The sequence below is a fragment of the Sprattus sprattus genome, assembly GCF_963457725.1.
Source record: "Sprattus sprattus genome assembly, chromosome: 17".
Taxonomy (NCBI): Eukaryota; Metazoa; Chordata; class Actinopteri; order Clupeiformes; family Clupeidae; genus Sprattus; species Sprattus sprattus.
This window is the reverse complement of record NC_137915.1, coordinates 27,703,955-27,716,797: the sequence shown is the minus strand read 5'-3', so window position 1 is coordinate 27,716,797 and position 12,843 is coordinate 27,703,955. Positions and strand designations below refer to the sequence as shown.

Genomic DNA, 12,843 nt, shown 5'->3' with positions numbered 1-12,843 from the left:
TATAAGTTGGCTTTTTGGACAAAAAAAAAAATCACAAAAAAAGCCCTCTTTATTGTCAAAGTGAAAACAGATTTCTACACAGTTATGTAAATTAAATAAAAATATGTAATGAAAATAAGTGATTGCATAAGTATTCACCCCCTTTATATAGACTGACCTAATTTAACAGAGGTCCAGCCAATTGGTGCTAGAAGTCTCACAATTAGTGAAATGGGGATCAGTGTGCAGTGAATGAGTCTCAAGTGATTGTAGTATAACGACACCTGTGTCTGGAAGGTCCATTCACTAGTCAGTATTCAGTAATCAGTATTCCTGGCTATTGTTAAACCGTTAAGACCCAAGATCACCCTAAGAAACTCAGAGAAAAGGTTATTGAAAAGTATAGGTCAGGGGAAGGATACAAAAAAATGTGGATGGATGGATTGTGGCACATGTGTATATCTGCCTAGAACAGGCCGTCCTCACAAACTGAGTGACCGTGCAAGAAGGAGACTAGTAAGAGAGGCCACCAATAGACCTATGCTATGACTATTCTGTAGGAGTTTCAAGCTTCAGCAGTTGAGATTGGAGAAACTCTGCATACAACAACTGTTGCCTGGGTTCTTCACCAATCAAAGCTTTATGGAAGAGAGCCACTGTTCGTTACATATTTTTATTTAATTTGCATAACTGTGTAGAAATTTGTTTTCACTTTGACATTAAAGAGAGCTATTTTGTGATTTTTTTTTCAGTCCAAAAAGCCAACTTATATTGACCATGACTAATTTATAAAAGCCATGACTGATTTATGTAAAACATCCAAGGCGTTGAATACAAGGCACTGTAAATCCCAATGCAACGCAAACAAAAGGTTTGGAGGTTTTTAAAGAATGAAACTTAAGTTCGCCAAGGTGGTCACTGAAGCTTGGGAACTTATTAAGGAGACCATATAGAAGACTGGTAGAGATAAAAGGATTTGAAGCCAAATCCACAAAATCTCTGAACCTCTGAAAAAGACTTAATTTCCATGCTGTAGCGTTCAACAAGAAGTTATCAAAGGCTTCTGCAAGGCCAGTCAGTGGGTGTGGGTGTGGTGATTAACTAGTACAGTTGGTCCAATTAGCTGAATTTGACCAATAATCCATCGGATGAGAATCACAGTCTACACTTTCAAGGAATCGAGCCATCCTAGTTTACATTAGTTTGTGTTGCACTTCAGTACTAATATGTTGAGAAGCTATGAACTGTACAAAGTTGGCTCAACATCGTAATGATCGTTGGCTATCAGCGAATGATGATGAAACCATCTATCGGCCCAACCCTAATTGGTACTGATTATTAGTCCATGTTTGGTATATGTCCTGAAAGCATGAATGGAGTGCGGTAGCTACCTTATCTAATGCACTCATGAAGTGCTGGTCTCCATTCAGCACCGTGTTAATCAGCTGGACAAATTTACTGTGGACCTCCAGAACAGACTCCACAAACTGGGTTGGCATCTGGAGGGAAATCAGAGGTTACAATCAAAAACATCAAGATCATCACACACACACACACACACACACTGTACACATACAGGAATGTACACACACAAACATCTACACACAGACACACACAAACGTACACACAAACACACACTCACGTTTTCCTGAGAGGGGTTACTGGTAGCTCGGAGCCCCTCATCATGGATGTGAACTTGGAGCTCCTGGATCATGTGAGGTAATCCATTTGCGACCGCCCTCAACAAGGTATACATATTCGCCATGTCTGTAATTGAACACGTACCACAATGTACACACTGAACAACAGAGGCTTCAAGGATGTCTAAACAATATAAAACTACACTTTTGGGTAAATCATTATCTTTTCATATGAAAACATGCTAAGCAAAATGCATGAATTGATAGCATAGTATGAACGGTTTCCCTGACCCTCTCTCTTCTCCTGTCGGATGATGCTCTGGCACTCTCCATGGAGGAACTGCAGGTGGTCGGCCACCATCCTCTGTTGACATTCATGGATGACTTTGCTATAGGAGCTGGGGTGAAGGTACTTCCGACATCGCACTTCTTCATCTTTCAACCGCCCTAGGACCTGGGAGACAGTAAGACAAGTAGACCATTGTCAGCCAAGTGTGTTGAGATCAGTTTGAGTTTGCTTGATTAACATGTATCGTCATGCCTGATTGTTGCTCCATGATGTGATTTGGTGGCCTGTGAGGACAGAGGAATCAGGTTTCTTCTTGTGTCAAACAGGCTTATCTAAGAACATGCAATTGAGTCATGTTGTTTCATTGAAGAGGCCAGTGCTGGGTGGTTTTTCAGTCCCACTCCTGAAAGGTCCTGACCCGCTCCTGCAGAAACATGGCATTTTTGGCCTGCTCCCGCCACATCTAACGTTTGTCCCACTCCTGCCCACAATACCCCACAGGTGGATACAGTTCTAATTCAAATAGAAGTGACTGTATAGCTACTTGTTCGCTTCCTAGTTGTGTCTGTTTCACCGTTTTCACATGCCCACACACAGCAAAGAGAGCGATTGGCGTCCCTTACTTGTGAATCCAGCATAACCATCTGCCAACACCATCTCTATGTGCTGATGGCAGACCACATCAGAGCTCACAAGAGGAACATGTGCACTTCTGGATGCAAGTGGTCAGTCAAAGAACATATTTGTTAGGACATAAAGAACACCATTATTGGTGGGTTTATAATCTGTTGAGATTATATCGAGTGATTGCAGAAAATACAAAACAGATTCCAAACCATTGGGCGGTAAATGCAGTTGTATAACATATAATTTCAAAGAAATTCAACCAGATAGCCGAAAATCAAATTATGTTTTCTAATCAAATTTCGGGAGGATTCCATGGGGATGATTGACAAACGTCACTCACCTCACTTCTGCTTTCTAGCCAATAAAACCCTCCTTATCTGTCCATCACACACTCTAAATCAAGCATTCCGACGGATAATTACCACAATGCTACGTGACACTACAAAAGAGAGGAAGACTATTGGCTGTTTACTCTACAGATTAAGGATATAAAAGGGCCTACTGCTACTCACTTTCTCCATGTAGAGTGAGCAGGTGGACTCTTGCAGAAGATTGGAGGCTTCCTGTTTGTAATACTCGCCCGTCTTTGTCAAGAAGGGCCCTTCAAAGATCTCCTGGTAAAACTGCACCACAGGAAAAAGGTGTAAACAATTCCATGAATTCAGATTATGCGACAGCTAGATCTGGTCGAACAATTTTTTGGCATAAGCCATTTTTGATATACTTTCACCATTGAATTGTACAACGTCAACAATCCATTCATTCAAGGCGAGAGAGCAGAATGGCAGGCAGGGTTTTTTAAAGTTGCGTTTGAGAGTTTTGGAGTGAGGAAAGGAGTAGGAGGAGAGGAACATGTCAGTGTTATTGGCCAGGGCCCTAACCCTAACCCTGACTCCACTTGGCTGCAGAGCAACAACACTCATCTCTTGGCAACACTTCACGCTGAACACACCGCAACTATTTAGAACTGCTTTTTTGGAACAATCAAAATCATATTCTTCCCTGTATTTTTCCTCAACCTATTCTTTCATGTTTTTTCCCTGTGCACAGGGCGTTTAAACTGCTTATTTTACAGCCTATTCTTCCCTGTGCACTGGGCGTTTAAACTGCTTATTTTACAGCCTATTCTTCACTGTGCACTGGGCGTTTAAACTGCTTATTTTACAACCTATTCTTCCCTGTGTTTTCCCTGTGCACTGGGCGTTTAAACTGCTTATTTTACAACCTATTCTTCCCTGTGTTTTCCCTGTGCACTGGGCGTTTAAACTTCTTATTTTAAAGCCTATTCTTCCCTGTGTACTGGGCCTTTAAACTGCTTATTTTACAGCCTATTCTTCACTGTGCACTGGGCCTTTAAACTGCTTATTTTACAACCTATTCTTCACTGTGCACTGGGCGTTTAAACTGCTTATTTTATAGCCTATTCTTCACTGTGCACTGGGCGTTTAAACTGCTTATTTTACAGCCTATTCTTCATTGTGCACTGGGCGTTTAAACTGCTTATTTTACAACCTATTCTTCCCTGTGTTTTCCCTGTGCACTGGGCATTTAAACTTCTTATTTTACAGCCTATTCTTCCCTGTGTTTTCACTGAGCATATCTCATTTATGCTGTACTGTAGCCATATACACATTTCTGCACTCCATGCCAAAGAAATGAAATGGTAAAGTTGCCCATCTTCCGTCCTGAAGTTAATATATCTGAGCTCTGATGATGTTTCCGATTTTATCATCAGTTTCACTACCGTAAAGTTAATTATGTTATTTCTTGTCTGTCAAAATTTGTCAGTAGCAAAGCTAACATCAATACATTTTTGGGTGATTTAGGCCAGATATTCTAGCCAAGAAGAACACAAACCCGCTGAAGTTGAAAAGGGTAATCTTGCAGCAAAACCTAATCTAAACAGTAATATTAGACTGATTAGAATTAGCATAAGAAATGGTGAGGCTAGGGATATGTTACAGGTATTTACTGCAACAATATCATCCAAATTCATGTCTATTGTATTTTTAGATTTAGCAGGCCAAGAACTGCTTGCCCAGATGGCAGGCCACTGAACTGCAGGAATATCTTTTGTTTAACAACCCCACTTTCACTCATTTCATATTGCTTCAACACCAACACATAAAGACGTTCATTGAAAGAAACTTGATGGGACTGAGAAATAAAACCTGGTCATTCATTCATCAATCCAGCAACCCATCCATCTGTGACATATTTCTTTGTCATGAAGGACTCCACATAGCATAGCTTACCTTTAGAGGAAACTTCTTCTTGTACTGTTCAACATGAACAAAGGAGTTGATAACCCCATGGATTACTTTCTGATTGGGATCCTCACCACACCGATCACTTTGGGAGAGAATAAGAAGAGTTAAGCATGCAGACTAGGACCCTAGTGTTATCCAGAATGCTGCAAAATGTTCCATTGATTTGAATGAGCCAGCCCAACATTTGGAAGTCTGATATGTCTTAATATAACAGTTATTTAACTATACCATTTATTGGATATTTTATATATCAAAAATATTGCATTTGACAATGGCGAAGCAAAGTATAAGGCGCAGGGGTTTTGGCGACATAAGATCGCAAGCTAGCAAAATCTGATCAGTGCTTTAGTTGTTGGTGTATTCTTGTTACTAAAGTTAGTTAGCTGGCGAGTTCTGGACAAACTATGAGATGGGTTAATCAGGAATAAGGTTAATGTGTTCTTTTTGAAACGTGTTCCTCATTCAATAAAGTGTATTTAAGTATCTGCTGTTTGGCATTAATGTGTGGTGCATATCACACTGCTGAGGCTTGTTTACTTTGTCATTAGCAAAACTGACTGATTTTTAAATGTTTCTCACAGTAAATTCATGATTCATTTAGACTAATTTATCATGGAGGATGTCATTAATTGTATTATCTTAATGTAGCCAGTATGAAAAAAGCACCGCTGAAGCATCTTAATGTAGCCCGAATAAAGTTAGCACGACTCAAGCATCTTAATGTAGCCATATGAATTAGCACCACTCAAGCATCTTAATGTAGCCGTATGAGGTTAGCACCTGTCAAGCTTCTGAATGTAGCCTGTATGAAGTTAGCACCACTCAAGCATCTTAATGTAGCCGTATGAAGTTAGCACCACTCAAGCATCTTAATGTAGCCGTATGAAGTTAGCAGCACTCAAGCATCTTGTATTTCAATGAATGAAAATAGCAATTATATTTCAGGGGCTATGGTAGAAGTCATAAATCCTAAATAGAACAAACACATACAAGGGTGTACGCAAACAAAGAGGTTCAATGTTTAATCATTCTGGGGAGGAGGTATCAACTATTGCCATCAGCTGTATTCATGGACTGTTCATTCATCGACTACTAGCCCATAAAAATAAGCATAACCAGTGTAGTAAAAAGCTTTAAACCAGCGATACAGTAGCAGTAGACACAGTACATCTATTGTCCAGACAAATAAGAGGAGACCTACTTTTTGATCTCATTCAGTAGCATCCTGATGAGAACTGCTTGCAGGGGCTCAATCATTAGTTTTCTCCACATGTCAAGAGCGAGCTGGAAAAGTGGGAGTGATTTTTAAACTACAAAACATGGACATTCAAGTCTAACTTCAGGATACTACAGATTATCTCTACTATATCATACTTGACATACAGTAGGGCTGCATGACTTGAACACACCCCTTCTAGATTCCAATGGTTAATTTAGTAATTTTTTCCATCAACAGTCATTTTAACAAAACATGCATTTTAAAATTGTACATACTCTCAGCAAATGTAAATGTAGCAGATTGATTGACTAACCTCTCCAATCTCCATCAGTGGTTCATTCATGTCCACACCTCCGTACCCATACTGCAGGTCAGCTTCAGTCAGCTTGTTTTTCTTGATAAACTGAGTGTTGAGATACCTGGAACAAAATAATATGTCAGTGGGTATCAGCAAAGGAATACTTTCACAACAAACAAAATCTGACTCTTAGTCTGGTCTCCAAATGGACAGCAGCCTGATAACACCTCTCCGCCAGTTTAGATCCCACTCTCCCTGCGATTCTGGCGGAGACAGCTGAATGACTCCCGGTGCCTGAAACTGACAGCTGCCATGGGCCTGTCTTAGGCCTAAACAGGCTCTGTGTCAATGTCCACTTTGTTTTCCCAGCTGTGTTCTCCCTGCTAGATCTGCATGAACAGTGACGCTCAGCTCAGCTCCATTAGCCTGGTTTTCCCAGTGACATACAAAAGAGTTGAATATTCACCTCGACCACCTTAAAACAGTACACTCCAAAAGACATAAGACCCTTACAAAAAAAAAAAAAAACATAGAAATCTCATGTCCCTGAATATGACTGTACGTATACTTAGCTTCAATTCTGGAGGGCTCATGTTAATGACATTACTAGCATTTCAAACGCCTACCTACCTACCCTACTCCAATGACCCTTCATAAAACACTAAATAACAATGACTGCATGGAAAGAAGCACATGTTCTGTAGAGAGAGGATATGTCAGCAGCTTCACTACATATGTATGAGTTGACTGTACATAACAGTGCAAACAGAGAAAAGAAAGAAGGAAATTGTGTCCAGATCAGGAAAGGAAAACAAATGAAAAGTTTGTTTGTTATTTGTTATGTCTAAACCATTTTTTTATAAACTGTATAATTCTCCTGCTTTAAAAGTATCCTATAATATCAATCATGGACCAACAGATCAACCTTGATGAAACCAAAAATGAATTCAGACATCTATGAACTTGGAGCTGTAGGCAAAGCAGCATTTGTGCAATGTCCACACAAGTGACTTGTTCATGCAGCAGTACATTACCTGTATGATCAAATATATATAGTTTAGAAAGTGATCAGAACTATTGAAGTAAAGCCATGAGACTGAAATGATGTGTTATTCTTCATTTATCTGACCTATTTTTGATCCTGAGCGTATCCTTTATGTCGCCATTGGCAGGACATGATAATTAACACAACACCTCATCATTGTGTAAGTTGAATAAATGTGCACTGCATTGCCATAGGCCCACGTTCATATAGAATTTTTGTTAATGACATAAAAACTATTCTGTGGTGCTAACAGTAGTGCTATTGCTACAGATCTGTGTCACTAGTTAATCAATAGTCAACGCCCCCTCTTGTTCAAGCACACTGGTGCAGTAGCTTTAATGCCTTTCAAGCAGATGCCCCTGGTTTGAGTATTGGTCAAAACAATGGGAATAATTTAATTAATTGATTATGGTCCGTAACTTTTAATCAATTTACGATGTCACAAAGTCAATGACTAAACGTACAGTCAAAAAAGACTAAGCCTGTATGTGTGTTTTTTTTTGGATGGTGGCATTGAGATTCATGGTGCAATAAGGCTGATAAGAGTTCACCCTTTGGAGCTAAAGGAGTTCTGTTTTTTGCATTACATCTGTGTTCTCAGATCAACCTAAGTCTTTCAATCAAATGATAAGTCACTCCTTATTTCATAAATATAACCAATCATCATCCTTTCAGCCATCAATTGCATAGCAAAGATATAAAAGCAATTCATGTAATTTAGCATGTGTACCCAGGGTGAATTGGTCTTTAGTTTGTTTGTTTGTTTCCATAGTTAGTCCTTTTGAACTATTCACATATAGTACCCGTACCCAGATCACTGATGTCTTTAATCTTCAGACAAATTTTCAACCAAACAAGAATGCACCTGTTCATTTCAGTACATATAAGGATCCTTCAGGGATGCACCTGTTAGTTTCAGTACATGTTAAAATCTTTCTACTTTTCTTGTAGCTCTATTATGTATGCATGCAAAGTCATCTCACGCTTACCTAAAACAATGTCTGCATATGTAATATCATTTTTCATGAATGAAAAGCACTAGTTTGGCAACTCTAATGTTGAAAAGGTTTTCTATTTTGTTTTGTTTTTTTAAAGGATGCATTGGCAACCTTGTTCCAAAAGTACAATTTGTTGTTCAGTAACCACATCCAATAAGCTACTTGACAACTGTCAATTATTACATCGAATGTACCTTACAATTCTCCCCACAGGAAATGAATAAAGAACAACTCAGGACACTCACTTGATATCCACCCTTGAGTTTTCAAACAAACAACTGAACAACTTCTATTTAACTACACAAAAAAAAGCAGATAAAAGTTGGAGTTTTGGACCGGACTATAATATTCAGAAGTTTATCCTCACAACACCTCTCAGAGACTGCAATGCTTTTGTTGTCCTAGCATCAATTCAAAGTCAGCAAGACTTGACAAAATGGATGGTTACCTGTACAAGCAATCCATGTAATCTGCCCCCTTGCTGTATTCTTCCCAGTATCTGTGATACATCACAAGAAGCTTTTCCTCCGACTCCAGTACTTTCTGAGAGAGAAAAAGAGTTGTCAGTCCAGTGGGCAAGCTAGATCAGGTGGAGTTGCTGATTCAAATGGTTCAACAATGTGCTGTGGACCAGTGGCCCATGCGGAGTGGCCTTACCTTGTACAACTGTCGAACATGATTCTCCAGGAATACTTTAGTCTCCGTATACAATCGCTCACCCAGAGGTTCAGGGTAAGCGACACATAATGCATAAATGTCACTGTGCAATGTGTTAAGAATACAATTTTGACAGGAAACAGACGTGGCTACAAACATTATGCGGTCACTACTAACTATTACCAGTCACAACTACAACCACCGACACATAAAACTTTGAATTCAACCAATATCCATACTTTTATTTAAACTGGAAGAAACAATCAAATGGTTATCTGTTCAATGTAAGGATACGAAAATCGATCGTTCCAGGTTGCTCTTTCCACATAGTCAAGCATTACTACTGCTTTGATTGTCGTCAGGAGCTTGTTCCATGTCTCGTCAAAATCCACCACCCGCGGTTTTAAGGACATTCTGTGGTTTCTTGTACAACCTGGATAAAGTTAAACAACATTGGTTTGTAAATGTATACAATTATGATCAATACGTTTGAAACAACAATAACCAGAGTAGTACAACCAAGTAACTTTCACAGACACAGAGATACATTGATTAGAAATCCCTGTAAATATTTCTCTGCCCTCCAAGACAGTATAACTTTGCAGACTTAGATGCCAATTTACCTGCCTCGATAGCTAAATATTTCCCTATCTTCTGGGGTGAGGGGGAGTGTTCATGTTCGTGTAGTTGGAGAATTGTGAATAAACGAATAAGTGAAATTTCACGACAAGAAAGTGACCCTATCAAAATGCCTTAAGGGATGTCAACAATCGGTAATGGCAGCTAACATACATGGTGAGCTAACATTACTTTGGTCGGACACATCGTAGATCCTGCTTGCGATGGTTTACTTGTTGGTAGGACACAAGGACATTATATTACCACTCTTTCAATTTCAATGTGAACGGTAATCTATTTCACAAGTTCGCGGTCGCGAAGTCATACTTACCCAGCTAGCTACGTTAGCTGGCAAACTGGCTAGACTGCTGTCTAATGATGTTGGCTAACTAACGCTTTTGCACTAGGCCTAGCAGGCTAGCTACGTTAGGATAGCTATTTCAATACTCTCGTCATTCAAGATAGTCTTAATTGCATTTCCAGTCACTATGAAAAGGCTCAAAATAGCGAAGTATATCAAACGAATACGTTTTGACTGTTACCGATATGTTCAATATTTGCTGGTAGTTAAGTATCATAGTTCACGAGCTAGCTTTGTTGTAATTGAAACGGGGACTGCTACTGATAAATACAAGGCTAGCTAGCGAACGGGTTAGCTACTGCCATTACCCCCCGTTTGAGTTGAGCGAGTGAGCAGTGAGTTAGCAAGCACGTCAGCTCATAGATTTCTTTCCTGTGATTTGCACAAACCCATGATACACAACCTCATTTATTTGTCAAAGTACTGTAAACAATTAGAGATAAGAAGACTGATAGGGCGATTACCTCCAACCAATGTCACGATGTTGGAATAAAACTTAAGGTCCTCTACTGTCAGGAGCTTGATCTCTTTCACTTACACCTCTTCCATTACCTTACTTCATGGATGTTACCATTGTATCAGCTGGAGGCGATTTAAGACTTACATACATTATAAATATTCAGTATAATCACGTCAATTCTAAGATGTCGTGTTGCAAGAAATCATTAATTTAAAAAAAAAATACGATACAATGGCATGATTCGTCTAAATTATGTTGACTTCATGGTAAATATACATAATACTTTATACTGTGCCCCCAGTTTTGATGGTACTGTCTGAAACTACGGATGGTGAGAAGGAACAAGAAGTGTCACAAGACATGTATGGTTTGCGTACTGACAGAGTATGTTTGCGACAGGCGTCGTCTTAAATCTAGGAGCCTAGATGACAGAACAGAACAGGCACGTTAAGCGTAGTAAATCCTAAAGTGGAATAAATCTCACAAATGTGGTTGTTCAGTGGTAAAGATTACCTCAAACACACACTGGTTGATCATAAAAAGGTGTAAATTATTCAAAACATGGCATGATACAAGGTGTGTTTTGGACTAGGCTTTTTTACCACCTCCCTTTTAACTTAATTTCCACTTAGATTAGCCTGACTTCTGTAATTTACACCCTTAGCATGTCATCAACAATACCTGTGGGACCTTCGTCATGTGGAGAAAGTAATAAAAAAAACTTTATTTTATATAGCACCTTTCATGCAATAGAATGCAGCTCAAAGTGCTTTACAGCAAAAACTTAAAAACAGACATTAAATAAACATAAAAACTAGGATATAGTGCAAAACAAAACATCAATAAAGAATAATAATGATTATTGAAATTATCATAAAAACAGTGATAGAAAAAATTTGAATACATAAAATGCATAACATAAGATAGAAAATAAAACTGCAGAGATATATTTCATCTAACCCCTTAATATCACCATGAAAATCTAAGTAGGACACAAAGAAATATGAAATAATTAAATTTAATTAAAAGTATTTATAAAGGCTAATGTGTAGAGGTACATTTTTAGTTTTCTTTTAAAGATGTTAATCGAGCTGGCTTCCCTGATGTCTATAGGCAGTATGTTCCATAGCTTTGGGGCGTAATTGACAAAGGCTGCGTCACCTATTTTCTTACGGCTGTTGCTGGGAACCTCCAATAAACCAGCATTCAATGATCTTGAAGGCAAGTTTTTGACTACGGAGTTTGCAATGTAACTTGGTCCTATCCCATTAAGAGCTTTGTATATTAGTCAATTCTAAAGGTTATTGGAAGCCAGTACAGAGCAGCTAAAACTGGACTAATGTGCTCTCTCCTCTTGGTTCTGGTTTTGTTTTGAATAAGCTGAAGTCTCTCAGTTGTTTTTTTCGGGAGGCCAGTAAGGAATGCATTACAATAATCAAGCCGGATTGAACTAAAGGCATTCATCAGTTTTTCATCATCTTTTTGATTTATAAATGGCAGGCTTAAATCTGAATCTAAAATAACACCAAGACTTGTAACCTCAGATTTAATCCAGGGAGTTAATATCCCCAGATTATTAAACATAATTTCTATTTTTGTTTTAGGGCCGACTAGCAGGATCTCAGTTTTGTCCTTGTTTAACTTTAAGAAATTATTGCTCATCTACCTATCGCCAAAAGACAGATAGTAATGGAGTTTATAGCTGCAGCATCATTTGGTTCAGTAGAGATGAACAGTTGTGTGTCATCAGCAAAACTATGGAAACATACATTGTCTTCTCTAATGATGTCCCCAAGTGGGAGCATGTATAGTGAGAATAGTAATGGACCAAGGCAGCTCCCCTGTGCAACCCCAAAGCAGATGTCATGTTTCTTAGACACATTTGATGTATGTTCTGAACCAGTTTGATACAGAGTCAAAAAGCCCAACTAACTTTTCAATACGATAAATTTGGATGTCATGATCAATAGTATCAAATGCTGCGCCTAGGTCTAAGAGGATTGAGACCTTATTTGCATCCAAATGTAGTCTGAGGTCGCTGATTACTTTAGTAAGAGCAGTTTCAGTGCTGTGGCATGTTCTGAAGCCTGATTGAAATGTAGTTGGGAAAGGAGTTTATTTGCACTAAAACAATCTTTTCAAGTATTTTACTAATGAATGCAAGATTGGAAATCGGCCTATAGTTTGGCAGTGCATTACCATCTAGGTTTTTTTTTATTTGGTAAGGGTTTTACAACAGCTGTTTTGAAGGCATCTGGGAAGATGCCTTTTTGAAGAGATGTATTTATAATCTTCAGGACATGACTTGAAACACTGTCCAAGACCCGCTTAAAAAATGCTGTAGGTAGGGTCAATACATGAGGTCACCTGGTGGAGGAGTTG

At 38.8% G+C, this 12,843-nt stretch overlaps 1 protein-coding gene across 1 annotated transcript in view; it reads right to left on the bottom strand.

Moving 5' to 3' along the window:
• cul2 (cullin 2) overlaps positions 1-10,599 on the bottom strand; it is a 30,715-nt gene extending 20,116 nt beyond the window's left edge. Inside the window, exons 1-11 of the mRNA XM_080854831.1 lie at positions 10,466-10,599; positions 9,317-9,455; positions 9,023-9,125; positions 8,814-8,908; positions 6,338-6,443; positions 6,007-6,089; positions 4,791-4,887; positions 3,048-3,158; positions 1,911-2,073; positions 1,622-1,746; positions 1,371-1,478 (exon numbers count right to left, since the gene is read on the bottom strand). Coding sequence (XP_080710957.1) covers positions 1,371-1,478; positions 1,622-1,746; positions 1,911-2,073; positions 3,048-3,158; positions 4,791-4,887; positions 6,007-6,089; positions 6,338-6,443; positions 8,814-8,908; positions 9,023-9,125; positions 9,317-9,435 — 1,110 coding nt within the window. The 5' untranslated portion in view covers positions 9,436-9,455; positions 10,466-10,599. The remainder of the gene's footprint in view (positions 1-1,370; positions 1,479-1,621; positions 1,747-1,910; positions 2,074-3,047; positions 3,159-4,790; positions 4,888-6,006; positions 6,090-6,337; positions 6,444-8,813; positions 8,909-9,022; positions 9,126-9,316; positions 9,456-10,465) is intronic.
• Positions 10,600-12,843: the final 2,244 nt, after the last annotated feature.